This window comes from Hyposmocoma kahamanoa, unplaced genomic scaffold, assembly GCF_003589595.1.
Source record: "Hyposmocoma kahamanoa isolate Upper Pololo Valley unplaced genomic scaffold, ASM358959v1 116, whole genome shotgun sequence".
NCBI lineage: Eukaryota > Metazoa > Arthropoda > Insecta > Lepidoptera > Cosmopterigidae > Hyposmocoma > Hyposmocoma kahamanoa.
Genome location: NW_020653391.1, coordinates 4971704 through 4992990, shown reverse-complemented (window position 1 = coordinate 4992990; position 21287 = coordinate 4971704). Strand labels below are relative to the sequence as shown.

The 21287-nt window shown below is 39.0% G+C and overlaps 1 protein-coding gene across 1 annotated transcript; it reads right to left on the bottom strand.

Annotated features, from left to right (window-relative positions):
* Window positions 1-1394: 1394 nt before the first annotated feature.
* Window positions 1395-20319, bottom strand: LOC113239754. Its single transcript, XM_026476855.1, has 10 exons — window positions 20054-20319; window positions 12334-12520; window positions 10133-10328; window positions 9010-9279; window positions 8595-8890; window positions 7857-8110; window positions 6180-6360; window positions 3961-5926; window positions 2145-3650; window positions 1395-2042 (listed from the first exon to the last, which is right to left on the bottom strand). Exons 2-10 carry the CDS (start codon window positions 12517-12519, stop codon window positions 1975-1977), a joined length of 4923 nt encoding a protein of 1640 aa, XP_026332640.1. The 5' UTR covers window position 12520; window positions 20054-20319; the 3' UTR covers window positions 1395-1974.
* Between the last annotated feature and the right edge of the window lie 968 nt (window positions 20320-21287).

The window sequence follows — 21287 nt, the reverse complement described above, 5'->3', positions numbered from 1 at the left end:
ATGAAGCTTTTACACTTTGGATATTGGACCGTTATTATCACGAGCGACATAAAGTTGAATTTAAATCTAAAGTGTCTTGACAGTTGACGTGCACTTGAGCTTGTGCATAATAAAAGTGTAAGCGTTAATAAATAATTTATGCATTTTTTCCCTTATTATGTCCCTCCCGTACCCCGCTCCGTGCTAAAGGCGTAATATCAACAAACCGGTCACGGGATTATATTCTAACACGAAATGTATAAAAGCGGTAGAAAACTTTAATAATGTCACATCCACGAATTATTGCTTTCAATATTTTCACTATAGGCTTTTGGAACCGCAAATCGAATATACCGTATTGTTGACGCCATTTAGAAAATTTTTCGCTGTGTAAAAAATATTTGGTTTAGAAATTGTAGATAAAATTTGCATCAGAGTTTAATATAAAACAGAGCTACGACGACGAAAAAGTATAAATTTGAAACAGCTGAAGCGGTGAACACTGTAGGTATATTATAAAATTCAGATTATTTTGACCTAGAAAAAAAATCGAAATAGCGACCACAACACGTATATGTGCGAAAAATCCAGTATAAGCCACAAAAAAAAACAGTTAACTACTCTAAGTGACCAATTAAAACTGCGATAATAAATACTAGAGCTATTTAAATAAAATTGTTTTTATCTTTATGTACAGTGCTAACGAATTGTTAGAAATTTCATGAACAAGCGTCGTTCACTGGTAATAGATTGTTTTTTTTTTATAATAAAGACTTTTTGTATTAGGAAAATGGAGGGAAAATGAAAGAATGGGGGCGTCAAAAGAAAAGAGTTTTAAGTTACTGGAAGCCCACAGACAACTATTGAAACATTCAGTCACGATATTATTATCATTTTTTCTCTAAGAAATTATCCAAGTTTCACATTTAAATTACAATTATTGGTCGTGATTTCACTTACTTTATAAAAACGCTAACGTTACGTCGTAAGAGCGGCTTGTTTTGCGCGGGAAAACTCGCACTTGAAAAAAAAAGTTAAATTTTCTTTTCGAAAATAAAACTTTTGATTATGGCTTCTTTACAAAAAGAACAAAAGTGTATACGAAAATAATTATAAAATTATGTATATTCTGTAGACGATTTCTTTATTTAAAACGCGTTTGTTTCCGACACAATTTTCCCGCGTAAACAAGTTATTTAAAAAACTACGCGCGTTACGTGCAAAAACGTATGAAAATATTCACTTTTAAAACTTTATGCATTATTTCATAAACTCTGGCTATTTAACCTACAACAATGTGCCTAAGTCCGAGTGCTTTGTACAATATACACTTCTATACTAAACTAAGGCTTCCCGTTGGCTTCTCACGAATACCACGATCTTAATTACTTGAAAAAAAAAAAAACTTACAATAAAAAAGTCAAGTGCATTATAGTGAATGGTAACATGATTTGTTCACTAAAAAAAGATAATCGACTTTAGTCCAGCGGCAAATCGATTTGAAACTTGAACACTTCGTCATATTATCGTTCAACAAACGTGAAAGCGTCATATCGATTAATACACACACACATCTAAAACGTTAAAATTTCACTAACTTTTTACCTCTCCCGCTTTTATATTTAATTATTGCACGATTTTGCATGAAATATTATCCCAATTTTGTTTTATTTGACCGCGTGAGATTCATCAAAAATCGATTAATAATGTCCGGTTGGAACCGTCACCTAAATTTAAAATTTCGAATTTTGTTATTTCCGGCCAATAGCATCGCACTCGATGGTTGTATTTCAATGTTACCGGTTGTTCGCTGCGGCTATGGCGCGGTGGCTGCGGCTAAAGCGGCGACCCGTAGAGCCAGCAGTGGCAGAGGGAGTGTCAGTCGAGCGGGTAGAGTAGATGCAGCGCAGGAGGCGCGAGAGACGCGGGGGGCGAAGGCGGCGAGGGCGGCGAAGGCGGCGAGGGCGCGGGGCGGGGCTCCGCGCGGCGCCGCCGTCACTTGCCGTCGCGGGACGCCCGCCGTCTTCGCACTGCTCCGGGCGTCGCAGTCGCTCCTTCACCCACTGAAAAATGGCAACCTCCTTTAGAACTTGTTTTTTGTTCACTTACAAACATAGAAGCGACATCTATTGACGAAAACGAAAAATATGAAATGGGTAACTAACCGGCACTTCTGGTTTTCCGCCGGACGGGTGTGCTTATAGGCGTGGGAAGCGCGAGGGGCGGCGGTTGCAGTAGTGGCGGCTGCGGCGGTTGTGGCGCGGGATGTCGCACGGAGCGTCTCGTGCCCACTCCTTCTGCACCACCCTTGAGCATGCGCACACCCTTGACCGGTTTCCCCTTACCGCGCACCTTGCAGATGAGCGGCTCGTCACTGTCGCTATCCGATTCTTTCTTCACTTTCACAATTGCCGGGTTATGTGGGATGGGCGGCTTGCCATCGCGCCGTGGCTTCTTCTTTGGCCGTCCAGCCGGCGATGCCGCTTCCTCACAACTTACTGTCGAGGCGCACGAGCTTTCGGACTCCCTGCGCTTGCGTTTCACTGGCGGCGCAGGTTTTACTGGCTGTGCGGGTTGCGTACGCGGGCTAGTTTTGTCGACTGACCCGCTCCGTAAACAATTCCGAGGTAACGGAGAGTCGCCAGGTTGCGGCGGACTGAGTTTGGGTGTCTTCGGTCCGTCTGCAGGGCTATTCATTTTGCTGCTGGAGCGCGTGCGCACGCTACTGCGCGCCACACGTTCCTGAGAAGGCGATGGTGATTCGCGTTTCGACACGTACTCTGGCGGAATCTCGATTAGCAACTGCTCTAACAAACTCTTATCGGGAAAGTCCGCTTTTAACAGTTCTATCTTGGATTCCGTTTTTTCTTTACTCTCCTCGTCTTTCGCGTCCCCGTTTTCAGCGACGGCAGCTTTCTCCTCTTTGGGCTCATCACTTGCGTTGTTCTTTTCGGGGTTCGAGTAAGTGTACAGCGGTGGTGAAACTCTGCTCGGCAGATCAAAGTCATCCTTTTCCTTCTTAGGTGAGCTGGGTTTATCCTCATGTCTTGAATCTTCCGTCTTTACTTCACTGTTGTCCTGGTCCACCCTGTCAATTTGCTTATCGTCGCGCATTATAGGCGTGGGTTCCCTGTCTTTGGTATCTGGCGGTGGTCGTCGCGGTACGTCATCACCGTTCACATGGTCAGCATGCATTTTAGCCAATTCAGCTTCGATGTCGTCAATATCTGGTGGACCAGAATCGTAGCGCGCTTGACCTGTTAACGACAGCCGCTCAAGCAATTCGTCTCTCGCTGGGGGCTGTTCAATGACTCCAATTATTCGCTGCACTGACGTAGGACTCGTGGAACGGGGCATGTCAAGGCGTTCCTTTCTCTGCGGTCCTGGTGGAGATTGACTGGCTTGATTCGGCGATTTCTCGGATAACGCATCCATGGACTCAATCCCAGAGTCTTCCCCCTGTGCTTGGGACGTAGGAGAGCGATTCGGGAACTTCTCTCCTTCAGGTCTTTCGTTTCTGGCGACCCGTTCGGCAACTAGCTTGCAGTAGGACTTGTCCTTAGGGCGATGCGTGCGGCGCGGCGAGGCTGCGCCGGCGCGCTGACTAGACGCGGCCGGCGGCGACTCCGACCGACCCACCACTGTACCCACGTTCGTCGATCCGGGGGGATCTGCAACACAACGTGAAATACGTTAGACAACCCGTCGCCTACTGTCTTTGTGCAGGATGTCTAATTCTACTTTAAAGAGGGTGTGGCAGGTAAACTAACCGAAATATACAACAAGTCCGTGTATGTGTACAATGCATTTGAAATAATTCAACATTATGAAATCAACTCTTGACTTTTGGTTGAGCTGCAGCCATTTTGGAAAATGGCGGAGTTTCGACGTTATATTCAACATACAATAAGAACATCGAAACAATATTCTAGCTAGCTTTTAAACTTTCATAAGTTGAGTCATTCCTAAAAGGTGTTTTACCTGGACAGGAACTATGGCTAGTTTTCCTCTTCTTCTCAGAAGAGAGGATTCCATTAGGCGATGTGAGGGCGCCTTCTGCTGTCCTCTTCAATTTGCTATCCTCACTCCCTCTCCGTGCCTCGACCTTCGCTCCTTCCGCACCCTCCGCACTGAGCGTCCGTTCGCACTTAACCCGACTGTCCGTATCCTCACTAGCACCACTAACGCTCTCACTGTCAGCGTCCGATTGCACACTCTTCCCGTCACTGGTTTTATCACATTTCTCCTTCACCGGTAACTTTTTCTTCATCTCGTGATTGTTTGTCTCTCTATAACCCTCATTCTGGGCATACTTCCCTTCTTTATCTAACATATCGTTCCTCCATTCTTTATCTCTATCTTTTTCCATCTTCACATCTCCTAGAAGTTTCTTCTTTTTCAATTTGTCTAAAGAAATTTTATTGTTGATTTTGTATTCGGATTTGGTGACTATATGCGCGTTTTTCGATATTGTCTTCATCCTATATACAACATTATTGTCTCCGGTTATTTCCGTTTTTATCATTTCCCCTTCTGTGTAGTGGTTGTTCAGTTTTATACTCTTCACATGTAGGTATTCGTCAGTCTTTGTGTCAGTACTATCGCTCGATTTCGACGCGCTCTCTTCGGAATCTCGCCTATGAGGCTTGTCTTCTGACTCTGAACATTTCCTGTTTTTTATTTTCTTATGCAGTTCTCCAGGACTGAGTTTTTTCTTCTCCTTCTTGGAGTTCTTGATAACTGCAGATTGACCTCTAAGCTTTATATGTAGCGGCGGGACTCTTAGTTCGCCTTCAGTAGATTTCTCTCCTTTCGGTGGTTGATTAACGAAACTAACATCCGCCTTGTAGACTGGTTGAACCACGGGTTCATGTTTATCTAATTTCAACCTTAGTTTGATAGATTCCTTTTCCCCGGGCGATTTCGGCGCTTCTCCCGGGGTGGGAGGTTTCGCGGTTTGCGGCCGCGATAAGGCAACTTTGGTCTTTACATCTCGGATGATTCTGTCCTTTAACGTCGCTGGTTTTTCTTTCGCGCCGGTCGTTCTTAGTTTCCCGCCTTTTTGCGCTATCAACTTGTCATCCTTTTTCAGTAATTTCCTCTTTTCATCGTCGGATTTCTTGCTATCGTCCTCTATCGTAGACTTGGCGATTCCAAACACCTCTGGCGCGTCGTGTACGCTTTGAACGCCGTCTTTGAGTTTGCACTGTGCTACGGTAACCTCTTCTGCTTTCTTTTCTTCCTTGCGCGGTATGTCGTCGTCCCTCATAAGAGTCTTGATCAGGTACTGCTTGCTCTGTTCCTCGATTTCCTGTGCTGTGGCTTGAGACCCTACTGTCGCAGTTGCAACTGAACTTGTCGCACGGACAGGTAGCCTCATCGGCGGTGGCATACACTGACTCGCGTTCATTCTTTCTGAACTCATATTACTAGGAGAAAAAGTCGCATTGGGAGGCGACTTGAAAGGCGCGTTGCTTGTATGGTTCGGCGACGCTTGCAGGCCTTTAGATGTGGACTGCACGGGAACAGGGGGCGGGGGCATTATCGACTCACTCGATACGAACGAGTCCGACTTTGAAGGCACTTCGCTGGTTTGGCTTGTGGACTCGTAGGGTCCATTCATGCTCGTTAATCGCGTGATCTCCTGGAGTAACGCGTCTGGTGTTTGACCAGAGTCTGTACTGTTTGAGTCTTGAGCTGGATGGTCGTAGAGTAAGTCCAGCTTGTTGTTCGGGTCCAGGTCGGAAATGGCGGAGAGGGCGGTATCGTCCAGGTTGAGATCTGCTCCTAGACTTGGCAGCAGCTGGTCGAGATCGCAATTGTCGGGCAAGTCAGGGAGTGACAGCCCTAGCGTGTCCCGATAAGGCTCGTTCCAGTCGGGCTGTGTCGCCGCTCGTGAAGCTGCGCGCTGCCGGGCATTGTATTGCTGCTGATACCTCTGGAATTCCTGAAATTAAAAAGATATGTCAGATCGCAACAGTTTTTTATTTTTTTACGATGAAGTCTGGCTTGTCCATCATTTGATGTGTTTGAACGCGTGCTAAAAAACTCTTTGAAGACATATTATTCCCCTAGGCTTAGCTAAGTAATACATCAGACTCCATTAAATGCACGTCTCTGGGTTCTTAGAAAACTAAGATACATGTATGTATTGTGTGACCAGTGCCGTGAAAGAAGTTTTACTGATAATATTAATATACCTGATAACTGGACTGCGTTTTCTGGTCCATGCTAGTAGTAGAGGGCGGCAAGAGCGCCTGCAGGTCCTCGGGGGTGACGCGCGATTGGGCGGGCGGGAGCCGCGGCCGCGGCGCCTGCTGCCTGTACGGCGGAGGGGGCGGCGCCGCGAACTGCTCCGATGAGAAGCCAGGGGAAGGAAACCTAAAACAAAATACAATATTAATTATAGGTAACATTTTTAGTGTGATTTTTTAAAAAAAATATCAGTTGACGGTGGTAAGCTACATGCCTGTCCATAACCGTTGCAGCGCCACTCACTGTCGTATTTCAGAACTCTACTCATTCCTCAAGTCATGACATGAGTATGATTTAAAGCACTAGAAATCATACTCAAGTCCTTGCTATTAGGGTCGTATTTCCAGTGTTTGAAATCATACTCAAGTCTGCTCAAATCCTGACTTGAGCATTGAGTACAGTTCTAGAATACGAACCTCAAGAGTTTTAAATCGCAAAATCTGAGAGCCACTGTCACTTGCACGGCCTGAGACATAAGTTAACAAGTCCCATGAGCCTGTAATTTATCCTTCAAAACCGGAACACAGTAATGCTGACATTACTGATTGGCGGCAGAAATAGGTATACCCTATAATAGAGGTATTCCTTGGACGAACTCTTTCACAAGGAGCTCTACTGCTACTAAATAGGTGGCGAATGCGTGTGCAACGCATTGATGCGCTGTGGCAGATATTTTTTATATATCTACCTTACCTATTTCTGCCGCCAAGCAGTAATGCGACCATTATCTGCATTCCGGTCTTGAAGGTTAAGGGTGTTGGTGAAATTACAGGTATATGGGACTTAGGAGATGAAACTATTTTTCCGGATTTAAAGCGCGTATATTTGTTTTTTCAAACAAACCGACGTTTCGGGCCCTTTACAGGTCCCATGGTCACGGATGTCAACCGTGACCATGGGACCTGTTAAGGGCCTATGTGTAACAATCGCGAAAACCTAAGAACTCGATACATGGGACTTGTCAACTTATGTCTCAGGGTGACAGGCGCTGTGGCAGTGCTCCTCAGATCTTTGCGATTTCATGCGTGTAGTTTATTACCACCAGACACACAACTTGTTCGTCCCGTCACTTGATATAATTAAGAATGTAACATAATAATACAGCAGTCAATCGTCAAGTCAATAGTTAAGTTGACGTTTATAAGCCGCCCGCCGACGTTGCGCGTGTATGCCAGCTGTCATTGGTATGTGTGAGTAGTACTTGCTTCTCCTGTGAAATTGCGATACTGCGTGTAGCTAGATTGTATATTTTGATATGTTGTAGAGCATAGGAACGAAAAAAAAATTTCAACGCCCACCAACACAAAAAATAATCGAAAACACGTATTTTTCATATTAACACACAAAATCGGAATTTAAAAAAAATATATTTGTGGTGAACCTTATATAGAGAATTTGTTTTTAAAAAAATACGGTAGCGCCCCCTGGGCAGCATCAACGCCTCCCAATTGCTTCCGAGGCCCCTACCCCCGAGCCTCCTAGGACTCTTCAGCGCCCACTGGGGGGTAGGGACCACTTCGGGAAACTATGTTGAAGAGCAATGACGTCACATATGTTCTTCAATGAAATTAAAAAAATTAAATGTTTATAAGAGCATTGAAAAACAAATAAATGAAATATACCTTCGACCGATGACCGTTGCGTTGGGTGCGCGGTAAGTGGCCACGGGGGGTCCAGGCCTTGTAGGGGGGAAGGCGCGGCGCACGAAAGGCGCGGGACGCAGAGGCACAGCGCGCGGGGGAGGCAGCGGAGAGGGCGGCGCCGCCATCGGTGATGGGGGGGACGGGGATGGAGGGGCGCCGGAAGGTGACATACGCGGGGCGGGCGGCCGGGGGGCGCGGTACTCGAACGGTGCGCGCCCGACTGCCAATTCCACCTGCAATACAAAATAAGGTTCAGTCGATCGAAAACATCTAATAATAATAACGCGCACACACTCGACTGAGTGTGACTACACTAGGGAAACCCTGTGTCGCGGGTGCCATGGACACAAACACACCACAAATTACACCCAAACTTACGAAAGAAATAAATGTAGGCCATACAAATATTTCTCCAGACACGGGAATCGAACCCGGGACATTCGACATGGTAATGGTAATGTTCGGCCACAGAGGCAGTAAAGCCAAGTCATACTCTCATCCATCTATAATCTATCCAGAAACGAAAATCTAACTGATATTATATATATATATATTGTAGGCTCCTCTTCTATCATGGTTTGCCAAATTCTCTGCGCGGGAGTCGTCTTGGTTCACTTGGCACGTACTAGTCCCGTAACATTGTATTAACATTGGATCAAACTCCACAATGAACTTCTGACAAGAAGTAAAATAATAATAAACTTAAAATTCAATTACCTGTCCATCATCTAGCCTATCCAGCTTAGCAGGATGCTGAAGTGGGGGGTGCGGAGGAAGTTTGGCCCTCGGCTGTGGCGCCGGTGCATCGTTCTGCAGCAGATTCACCAACAGCGGCGAAGATAACGCCACGGGCTGCCCACTGCTGCCGGCGGGTGACCCCCCACTCGCGGCAGGGGCCGCGGGGGATGCAGACGCGGGGTAGGGTGGAGGGGGCGCGGGGAAAGTTGATGTAGATGGACGGACGAACTGTGCGTCCGTCGGCGGCCTTATGCTGCTTGACGATCCACCTAAACCTGAAAACATGATTACAATATTATAGAAACATGTTCTGTGCTACCCATAAAGTTTTGACTAGTTGAAGATATAGTTTAAATGCTAACGGGTGATATTTCAAGAGCAAGTCAACGCTCACCTAAAGTATTTTCCTTCCGATGTATAACCCTCGCTTGCGTCATACTTCCGAATGGAAATTCACATCGATCCGTTGTAGGCGTGGGAATGTTCTGTGGTATCTTGCCATCTCTCGGGCACACCGTATTGGGGGACTTGAAGTTGTTTGTTTCGGTCGATGTGGATGTTCCCGCAGTGCTTGTGCTGCTCTCGCCTTCGCTTAGTAGTCGCCCGATGCCGCCTAGTCCCGCGAGAATCTCTGGGTTAGGTTGAGACCTTGATGTACTGGCGTCTGCGAGTGATGAATGTTTTTTTAAGAAAATTTCTAACAAACAATAGCGAGCTTTACATAGACACGCTATCGCGAGTGATAAAGTAATCGTACGCGATTGAGCGCGTGTGTAAAGATGTTGGATGGAAAAAGGGAAAGACCGCGCGCATGCGCTCATCAGGCGCGTGCGCAGTCGCGCACCCCAACACGCGGACCCTCTTCCCGTTGTAAAAAAACGAACACAAGCAATCGCGCGCGTAAGAACGTCAGCTTAAAAAATTTCAAACAGGTAATCGCGCACGATTCCTGTACGCTCCTGATCACTGGCGATAGAGTGGCTGTGCAAAGGGGGTTAATATAATCAGCCGATTAGTGACTGTTAGATGCTGAAGGGTAATTTTCTGATTATTTTTCTGTACCTAATTTCGGTGGCAATTTTTATTAGTTAAATATAAAAATTTTATTAGTTAGAATATTATCATGAAGTATTACTTTTTATTATATAAGTATTAATAAAAATTATATAAGTATTAATTATTCGAGTGTACTCGAATACTTAAATAATAACATTTGCCACCGCAATTAGGTAGCGAAAAAGTAACGTATATTATAAAATAAAGATTAGTATTATTAAAAAAACCTGAAAATTACCCTGAAACTTGATATCAAGTATGTGTTATCAGAAGAAAAAAAATATCTTTAATAAATTCAGATCTTAGGAGATCTCTCTCTATCTCTCATTGTTTTCTTCTTATATAGGACATGAAGAAAATAAATTCAGTTGGAAAGTTTTGTTATTATATAAAGGTAATCTGAATGTATGGACCGGGAACCCTTAAGGATTGTTACCACATTTATTAACAAGGAATGTTACCATCAGGCGTAGTATTGATGGTAAGCTCAGCCCCATGCTGCAACCGCAGCGACACGGCGGCGTCGCCGTCTAACTGCACTGACAATATGCCGAGTGCACGTAACTGCGGCGCCCCGGCCGCGGCCAACGCACGTAGTCGCGCCGCCGCTGCGCGTGGCACAGAAAGAGTAACGCGTACTGAATTCCATGGCTCCACCTGGAAGAAATACAGTGTTGATTAATAAATAAATTCATCAATAATATTACAAAAAACAAAATCAAATCGTAAAATCACATAAATAAAAGTAAATATGACATTACAAGGTTTTGAATCTGAGGGATCTTCTCTCGTTCCACGTCCGACAGTAATATTCGATCAAATTAAAACACAATCCGAGTATTACTGATTTGACAGAAATTGTTTCGTACGGAGAACGAAAGTACAGGCCCAGATTGTAATCCTACTTATCGTCGGGGACAGTGCAAATTCGCGTACATAGCATTGGTAAAAGGCGCGCATCGACACTGAACCAAATTTACAGGAGAGAGATTTAACTTTATTACTTATATCAATATTTTTTGTTTAACTGTTTAATTTTATTTCATAAGATTCTCCTAAAAAGTATTTATAATATTAATAGTATCCACGTTTATAATTAGTAGTACTTTTTACCTGAAATACAGGAATTTCCTAGTTCAGGTACATGTGTTATTTTTACATTAAATCGCATAAGTAGTATTTAGTTTTCTCTGTACATTATGTTACTGAATAAACAATTTTATTATTTATTATTTTATTTATTTTTATTAGCTACGACTTTCATTTTTGCACAGAAAGCATTAATTTATGTCGTTTATGGACTGGTAACAATAGATTCCCGTAATTCACGCCTAATTTGGTTGCCACGACATTTACGAGGATGTGATTTGGCCACCAAATTACTGAAATGGTAACTCAAAATCCAATGCTAGTCACGCGTAATTGCACTATCCCCGACGTTTGTTGACACATTATAGTAAAGTAAAAAGAAATAAACAGTAGGTTTATAATTTGCCAATAATTTACTTAATACTAAAGCGACAAGGATGATTACCTATTTAAGTGCTAGGTGAGTTAATATTATTTTAAATAATCTTGATCTTGGACCAAAAATATCCAAACCTGGGTTTTTCATAGATATCTCGTTGTAAAGCCCAATATATTCTAATCAGGTGAGTACAAAAGTGTTATTCTTACGAGTCCGCAAACAAAATATCTTCAATAGGTATTCTGGGATCACGCCTTGGAGAGAGGTTCATTTTATTCAAGAGGTAAGGAGAATTATTCTCGCCATAAAGAACCTTATGCAAGTATATGATGGTCCTGGACATTTTATCAGTGTTGCGTGATATTTGTGGATAAGGGAAAACGGTATCTGAGTAATGGTAATATTCAGGTTTTCTCTACCTAATTTCGATGGCACTTATTATTATTTAAATATTCTAGAATATTATCATGAAGTATTTTTAACATGGAGTGTGGTATCCTGAAATTTAATATTTAAGTATGTGTGAGTAAATTCTTAAATTCGCCACCGAAATTAAATAGAGAAATTAATCTAAAAATTAACCATATATTTTACTCGCGACTCAGAGATGGGCAGTGGGTTAAAACCCAATCAACCCGCTTGAGTTTTAAACGGGTTTTTTCCTAAGCACCGGGTTCTAATCGATTTCTGCGATTAAAATTCAGTGAGTACGGAATTTGGTATAATTCCGTACTTATTACAAAATACGATATATAGAATATTTTTTAGATGAAGATGGCAGCTCCTCACAATGTCTACCTTGCAAACCTGTGCATTCTCACCACTAAGGATGCACATTACAAATCGATTTTTACGAAAATCCATTCAAGGGTATTCGACCTAACGATTTTGTATCGATTTATTTCAAATAGATTTTCAAGCAACTAATTCAATAGAAAGGCTCGATCAGATTCGGCTAGATCAGAAGGCAATAAATATTTTGTAATAATGTCACCAAATTTGAACGAAACTCGATTTTGCAACAAATATTATTTAGTAGTAGTATGTCTTCGATTTTGGGCATTAATGGGTAGTAACTCGATTTACAAAAACGCCGGGTTAAAACCCGGGCACTTGCCCATCTCTGCTTGCGACCGTGTACATGGGCCTCTTATTGACAATATATTGTCTTAGTTACTGCAAATTACTTTTTACCTTATTGACTTTGAGTGTATGCGGATGAGGTTCGGCGAGCAGCGAGCGTAGCTCCCTGAGCAGGCGCCGGAGACGCGCGGGGAAGCGGGGGTCGCGGAGGTCGCCCTCACACGTCATCACCACGCCACACGTCCCGCCGCCCCCGCCCCCACCCGCCGAGCCTAGCCCATCGCTGTCTGCTGCCATGCTGCAAATATAAGCATGAATTTTTTTTAACGAGTTTGGTAAATGTATTCTGTGGTCTTTGGGAAATAACAAATAGTGTTTCGACAATAATTTAAAAAAGTCATACCGTAAAGAAGAAAGTATGGTGTGACGGGCTGGCTTTTTGTGACCTCCAAATTCAATAATAAATAATATTATGAACAATTTAGTGGTTGACACAGATAGACTTTATGTTAAGAAATTATAATATATAGAAGGAATTTAAAAGGTTTTGTGATTCTGAACAATGTGGATTTTGTATTGACTTTTGGCGTCAATGACGATGCAATCAGTACAAGAAATTGGTTCTTTAAAATCCCCGCAATTACCTGTGGTCTTATTACATCAGATCTACATAGCAAACGCATAAACTACGCTATAGTGCAGTACAGTTGTGTAACATGTTGTATTTATCACAATTTGAATAAATAACTAAACAAATCCATATTCTGAGAAATAATTAAACTTATAATACAATTTTATGTAAATATATAACGGTAATACAAATTCATTAACATTATACTTTAAATAAAATGTAAATTAAGTTTGGACTTTCTATAATTAAAAATTGTTTAAATTTAATAATTTGAAATAATAACAGCTACTTTGAGGCTCAAATTGTAAAGTAGTCACCGCATTTATGTACACAGAAACGCGTAAACTCTTTCGCTCTTATTGCTAGGTCATAGAGGTTTTTCTGACCAGCTCAAACTGGTTCTGCAAATATGTATGGTGACTTCCTAAGTTTTGAAAATACATGTGAAATGCCTATCACATTAAACTATAAGGTACAAACAACCACCCAAGAAATACCTTTCAAAGCGAATGCTAAGACAGGTAGAATTTATATACGGTCTGTACTGAGGGCGCTGAATTAGAAGGTTCCCAGCTGGATTAATTTGGAACGGAAATATATTAAATTGGTTCTGGTGTGGTTGTTCTGGGTAAGTGCCCCGAATTGAATTTAGTTGCTCTAGCATATTACAGAGAATTCCTTAGTTCGAGACTGATTACTTGATCACTTGGTATGGTTGTCAGGCACATTAATATTATGGTTTACCATGATGTGATCAGTCAATGAGAGTGAAGCCATATACGTAGGATTACTTGGGAGACGTTAAACATAAATGCAGATCACTGAAATGTAAAATCCATTTTTTTTCTTATAACGGCTTTTACTTAACACAATACAAAAAGATCTCAGCTAGTTTCATTGATTTTATACGAAAATCTTTATTCAGAGTTTACAGTAACAACCCTACGAAGTATGCGCATTTATGCGTCGAACATGCGGGTACATAGAGATTTTTTAATGGGACAATATGGGGAAGTCCTAAGCCGTAGGAGATACAAGGTAACTGTCTTAGGGACCATTAAGTAAATTTTTGCGAAAACAATTTTGGCATAGTCAATTTTTTGGTCATGCGCAAATTGTCCATAAAAATGAATGAAATTGATAAAATTTTTTTTAGTGCTAATCGACTCAGATTCATGAAGGGATCATTTGATTGTATGGGTGAAAAAAATCGGGACAGCCGAACTTAGTCAAATTTCATAAAAAATGAATAAAATTGACTAGTTTTTTTAATGCCAATAGGCTCAGTACTCATATCATACTTATAGGATATGATTTCATTGTATGGGAAGAAAAAATCAGGACAGTGGAAGTTGGTCAAATTTAAAAAAAAGTTTTTTTCATACAAAATGAATAACATTTTGTTAAATTTGACCAACTTCTGCTGTCCTGATTATTTTCTTGCAATACAATAAAATCATTACCATAAGAAACTGAGTCTAACAGTATCAAAAAAAGAAAATCAGTTTGTACAAAAATATTTTATGAAATTTGACTAACTTCGGCTGTCCCGATTTTTTCATCCCATACAATGAAATGGTGAATTCCTAAGAGAATTTTCATAAAACTTCGATGGTTTCGGATTTCCCCATAGTGTTCCATTTAAAAATACGCGCTGTATATATGAGAAAATAGTGGACACGATAGGTAAAAAACACTAATGGAAGGGGAATTTATGTATCATAAAAAACAGGAGTATGAGAGATAAAGTGTTTTGCCCTAATCTCAGAATGGGGACTATTGATTGATATGATATACATATTACTGAATTTCGTGTAAAACACTCTTCAACTACGACATCGCATTACCACATCGGGTAAGTGTGTGCAGTATACTGGGATACGATCACCTGTGCAGTCCACATGCTTGAGGTACCTTTTGCTCTTCATCACACCCACATATATTCAAAAGCATATAATCACATAAACTATCAATTAAACTAGCCTGACATAATAGAATGAATCTACATACGTCATATTATTATAAAAGCCGTGGTAGCCTAATAGTTTGACCTACTGCCTCTCAAGCAGAAGGTCGTGAGTTCGAATCCGGGTTCGCACCTCTGAGTTTCTCGGAATTTATGTGCGAAATTTAATTTGAAATTTATCATGAGATTTTTCGGTGAAGGAAAATATCGTGACGAAACCTGCACGTTGAAGAAGGTTCACAACACTCGGAAAACGTGTGAAGTCCTCAACCCGCATTGGGCCAACGTAGCGGACTATGGCCTAAACCCTCGTCTGAAAGGAGACCCGTGCCCAGCAGCGGGACATATAAATGGGTTGATGATGACGTCATATTACTGTTTAAGAGGGGTAACCTATCACATCCTCGAATTGATTTTTTCCGAAATAACGTTTGTTCGAATTTTCATTACCCCGAAAACCAAATTATATCAAAACCGTTGTTCTTTCAGAATATGTTGGATGTTTATCGCAGACACGATTGGGTTCGGTTAGGTTAATTGTAATGTTTGTTTGTTTGTAGTAATGTTTTTTCTTTTAAATATAACTTTTTAAAAGAAAAAACATTTTCCTCTCAAAATTATTTTCGAGGTTATGAAAATTCGAGCAAACGTTATTTCTGGAAAACGTCATTTCGGACTTCTAATAGGTAATAGTTTAAGAGTCCTTTCTAAGGGATTCGTGACTCATGGTCACGGTTGACAGGGACCTGTTAAGGGCCCGAAACGTCAGCTTGTTTGAAAAAACAAATATACGCGATTTAAATCCGGAAAAATTTCCTATGTGTAACAATCGCGAAAACCTAAGAACTCGAAATGTTAATACTAAATTACGCAATCGATTGAGAGCAGAAAAAAATATTTTTATAAATTTAAATAAAATCATGAGATTCAAATCCGGACGATTTAATAATAATATACCCTACTATTTCGTAGTTGTTTTATAGAACTGTGTATTTGGAAAATAGTACAGAGCCGAGAGCATATCATCCTTAACATTTACAATTTCAATTCAGCTATAAGACGATTGCGACGAGCCAAAGTGTCAAGATGGATGTGCTCTTTACCAAGAAAAGTTCTTTTTTTTCCGGTAAAATCTAGGGTTCTTGACCAATGGTCTGACCGTATATACTGGTCCCTCTCATTCAGGTAACAAGCATTCAAAAAAAGATGGAAACAACTTCCTCTCTGCTCTGTAACTCCATTATCAACTTTGTTTGTTGTCTCTGTGAAAAATTGCATCCCAATTATGGTTATTAATCTTATTGTTACGTTGGTTTTCCAGAGTTTATGCAACCTAATACAATGCAACAAATAACTTGTTATACTTAGCAATACTAATTAAACATCAGAGTCAAAATCCATCCAGTTGCTTTTAACAATTACATAAAGTCTATAACAACACTGAATTTATATAGATGTTTACAAGACATATTGATAGAAATAGTGTCTATTATACATAGGCATGGGATAGGTACTCAATATTCAGTTGGTTTAAATTTAAATATGTTTCGACCTGAAGGGTTTGTATGAATAATTGATAATGTACCTGATTTTCGAAAAGTTTTAGTGAATTGGTAGGTGATGTTTTATTCAATTATATGAGGGACTAAGGTCAAAGAATACATAGACAATATTATGACAGTAATTTGACAACCAGTATGAGATCTCTATATTAACGGAAGCCTTTGACGGCAGCGCACGCGCCGTACTTGTACTTGTAGTTGGTTTAGTCGCTAATTGTAAACAAATAAAAAGGAAATAAATAAGATGATATTCTCGAAAATTTGCTAAGTACTACCTATGATATTACCTATATATGGCAGTATATTACCTAGTGGATTTTACCAAGTTATTAATATTAAATATGGGGCTCTTAACATTGATTAGCATTGTTTCTACTCAGGAAACATGCCCACTTTTCTACAGCTCTACCACAGCAGATATTATAATAATTAATATAATAATAAAAATCAATCTCCAGAACTTGTAAGGTATACTTTTGGTTGACATTGAAATTTGTCACAATACAATTGAAAAAGCATTTTTTTTATGAACATTCAGATTATTTAGCTGACTATACCCAATTTGTGGTAAACATAGGTACTCTTTATCATTGAGGATGTTTCCAAGATTGTCGAGGAAAATTGTCTAATAGGAATTGTAATCCATTTATTTCTCTTATAATGATTCGTGATTACATTTCAGTTATTTATGTTATGACTCATAATTACATTTCAAAACACTTTCTCTTGGTGCAAGTTTCTTTTATTTTACACTAAAATTATTTTCTACTGGAAACATGTTTGTAAAGAAATTGAAAGAATAATAAGTTAATAATATTTGACAGATCTTTAGATCTTTATCACACACTATGATTACATGAACTTGATGCCAATTTAAATATAGATATCATGAGAAACTTTGAAAATGTCTTTTTGGAACAAAAGTCTATATATAGAGCATGATGTATTTACAATTTTAGAGTAAAGAAATAATTGGCTCTCTTCTCTCTCTCGCCATTAGATAAACAGGGGGAGGCTCACTTCCACCATATTCTGAAGTAGCGATTTTTTGCCTTTGTATTTTTGTCATGTTTCTGTAATATTGATTAAATTCTGGATGAATGAAATGTAATTATTGTGGGTATATATTATGTAACAAGATTATCTGATGTAAGGATAGCAAGTCATCACTAAATTTAAAATATTTACAAATATTGCAGAGTGACCTTGAAAAATAGTTAAACAATGAATATACATGCCACTATTTGGATTAAGTACCAAAACATAAAACAAATAAAACAATAAATCAAAATTTATCTATTTACCACTAAATATAGGAAAAGATACTATAACTTTGAATCCTAACTGATTAAACTTTACTTGTTTTAACAGTACTCAGAAGAACTCCAATAGAAATCGGTTTCAAGTTGTTTTAATGAGTTCTATAATAAAATGTTGTCATAAAACTTAATTTTCAAGTTTTTATTTCTTTAACAAATGAAATACAAGTTCTCAATTATTTTGTAAGAAACTCAGAAAGAAAATAGCTTTAGTCTTCTTTTGAACTTGTCTTTTAATGACTAACATTTAAATCTTAAAATGTTTTCTTCAAACAAATTAAATTAAACTAATTATAATGCATAAGATATATATATTGTAGACTTTAGTATATCCAGAATATGAACAACCTTATGAAATTACTATGGGGGCCTAAAAATCGTCGTGTCATGCAACCGCATCAGGTATTCTGCATACATTGAATACCTATATAAAGAGTCTAAAATTCCACTAAAATGGATGGAATGTTGTTTATTATTATTATTATATAATTTGCTTGTAAGCCCCTAGTTCTACATAATAGTAATGTCTATTGATGTGTGTTTTTACAAATAGTGCACAATTATCTCTTATTTGTTTTATCTAGATGAATGTAACTATATTAGTAACACCAAACTCAAACACGCAAAATAGGCGCCTTGACGTGGAGTTGCAGATACCAGCCCATTACACCAAGTATCAAGTAACACCAAACTCAACATTTTTTACTGGACCTAGTGTTTGAGAATAAACTTAAGTACAATTTCGAGATTTAAAATTTCGTCTAAGAGCTCAAAAATACATAAAGAGTAGGTTTTCCATAACCGTGAAAATACACGTATATACACAAATAACAGTTCAATAAGAACTTGTATGTTCAATCCAAGAAATAAAGGATACAAAAGACTTGAGTCCTTCCTATGTACTTATTGACTACATTTCCAAAAGTAGACAAAGCTGGTTTCAATTGTCAACTTATCCTGAAAACATGTCTAAGTAGATAATTAAAAAACTTAAATGGTTTTACATTTTTTTCTAATATGACTTCATTTTTATTGTTTATAATTGTAACATGTATGCATGGATGTGCTCAAAGTGAATTTATTATTAAATAGTTATTGGTGTTGTTTTACTAATTATATAACATACTTTCGATATTCTTTGTTTTGATTGAATTTTGATTGAAGGCTTTTGATTATGTCTTATATTTACCAAATAATTGCCTAGGCACACATAAAATTATACCCTGTATATTTTCAGCCTTTAGTGCTTATTTTTTTTAATTATCATCAACCATGAGATATCACGGTTGAACATATCCTCCATATGCTGTCCTGTATCCTGATATACATTTTAATATCAATAAATTATTTCAGGTTAGAATGAAAGAATAAATTGAAAAGTAACAAGATTAGTCAAGTAATAGGAAAATGCAGTGTTTTTTCTTTTTAAACGTACCTACTGCTTATTAATGTTTAATAAGAAAATTATAAATAATTATAAATCATTAATAAAAAAATATTGCAAAAATAATAACGGGTCATTAATAAATATCAGTTATATGTGTGTGTGTAGTAAGCCAATAAAATTGAATTATACATAGATTACATTTAAACTTGTTACTAATTTTTTTAGAAATTATTAAGAAAATGACTTAATTTTATAATAATCCAATTTAAAACCTTAATTCATAAAAAAGACTACTCTAAAATTAAAATATTTTTATAAAATATATGAACTCGGTGTTGTGCAAAAGGTTTTCCAGCATAATTTACATTTGATACCAATTAATGTATTAACAAACATTTAATATTGTTGTAGAATAAGATACAACTTAAGTAGCAGTAATTAAATTAAATATAAAGTTTACTTGATTCTAGCTAATATGCTACTCTGTATATTCATGATTACCATGACTCACAGGACACAAAGTGAGTTTCAACTGAAATGCTATGATAATATCTCTTGGGATAACCTAACTTTTAAACATCATTAACAACTCACTTGCAAACAGGACAATGCTAATTAGATAAAAACAATATGAATGTTAATGCTAATTCTGATGAAAATAAGCCTTTCAGCGGCAACTGAGAGCAGCAAGTGTAGCCGATCAACGATCTTTCATGCATGGAATATTACAACCGACAAGGTCGAAGTTTCAAAAACATTACGGCGTGTGTTACACAACTTCGAAAATCATATATGTAGCGAGACAGCCGTGAAATTCGAGTAAAGTAGAGGTTTTTAGGCGCACGAGCAAGTCCGCAGCGACCGCCCGACCTGCTGTCAACCACCAATGTGCCCATTTTGTACAACATAGCACGGCCAAACACCCTTCTTTTTGTATGTAAATAAACCGAAAAAAACATCACCTACCTCTCATACAATGTCACATTCCGCTCAATTCCACACAAGTTCTATTTCTTTGTGTTCCAAATCATTCTGGAAAATCAAGCGCATAGTACTCGAGCTCGGACGCAAGGCAATATCGGTCCTATGGTCACTCTACGTCCAGTTCCAAAAACATATGATACACCACTTTTGTCTCGCCCCAGGCACACCCGGGGCACAGTCCACTGCTTATTTCTGCTTTTCTACACTGTTTCACCAGACTAGAAACGCTAGAATATCATCACAAATCGAATCCACTGATTTATGTTCCAGTGACGCAAAGCTCATATATCGAGAAGAGCAGCAGCCATTTTGAAATGTACGGGGAGTGCAGTCACGGCATGGAACATTAGCGAATTACTGCCGTTCCAAACGTTCGCTACACTCGACACGTACTAATTTAGTTAATGAACTTTATGCTACTTCCATTTCCACACATATGGTCACAAAACATCACATCGTATTCCCATTGAAACTGTCCAAAACAACCTAAACGACATCCGATAACTCCAGCTTACCCCATTTGCATGACACACATAAAATACCAAAAAAACACTCAAAACACTTAAAAATGTACATAAAACGTGTCTCGCCGAATTATAAGAAGTTAAAGCATCGCATCAAAGTAACAGTCCAGTAGAAAAATCGCTAAAAAGACTGGTATATATTTTACAAATATTTAATTCGGTACGAACAATAACAACGGCCGCCATTTGCAATTTTCAACTTGACATGCGCACTGACTCGGGTAGAAAACAAACGCAACGTAGCCTTGTATGGGAGCACAACATTTAAAAATATTTTCTTCGCAATATAATCTGTAAAAGTATTAGACTGAAATAGGAAAATTTAGTAGTAGAACAGAATATTTAAACATAAATTATTTTTTAATCTAGAAAGTGGAAATATTTATTTATTTTCTTTAGACACAAAAGATAACGTTAGTACAAAGTCATATCGACGCTCTTTCATGCTCCACTGAAGGTTTCCTTTGATTGGCTCATAGCATAATCACCATGTTTTTGTGATTTTATAATGTTTTGTGATTGGGTGCCGCCATGAAACGTGACGACACGATGCACTTCCTGTTAAATTAAAAATAAAAATAGAAAAAACAAACCCGAAGTCCAAAATAGTTTGGAAGTACTTCTCAGTAGGGCCTTTCGTGTGGAAAGTAATTATTTCCTGCCAATTTAATTAATCATCCGAACGAATAGCG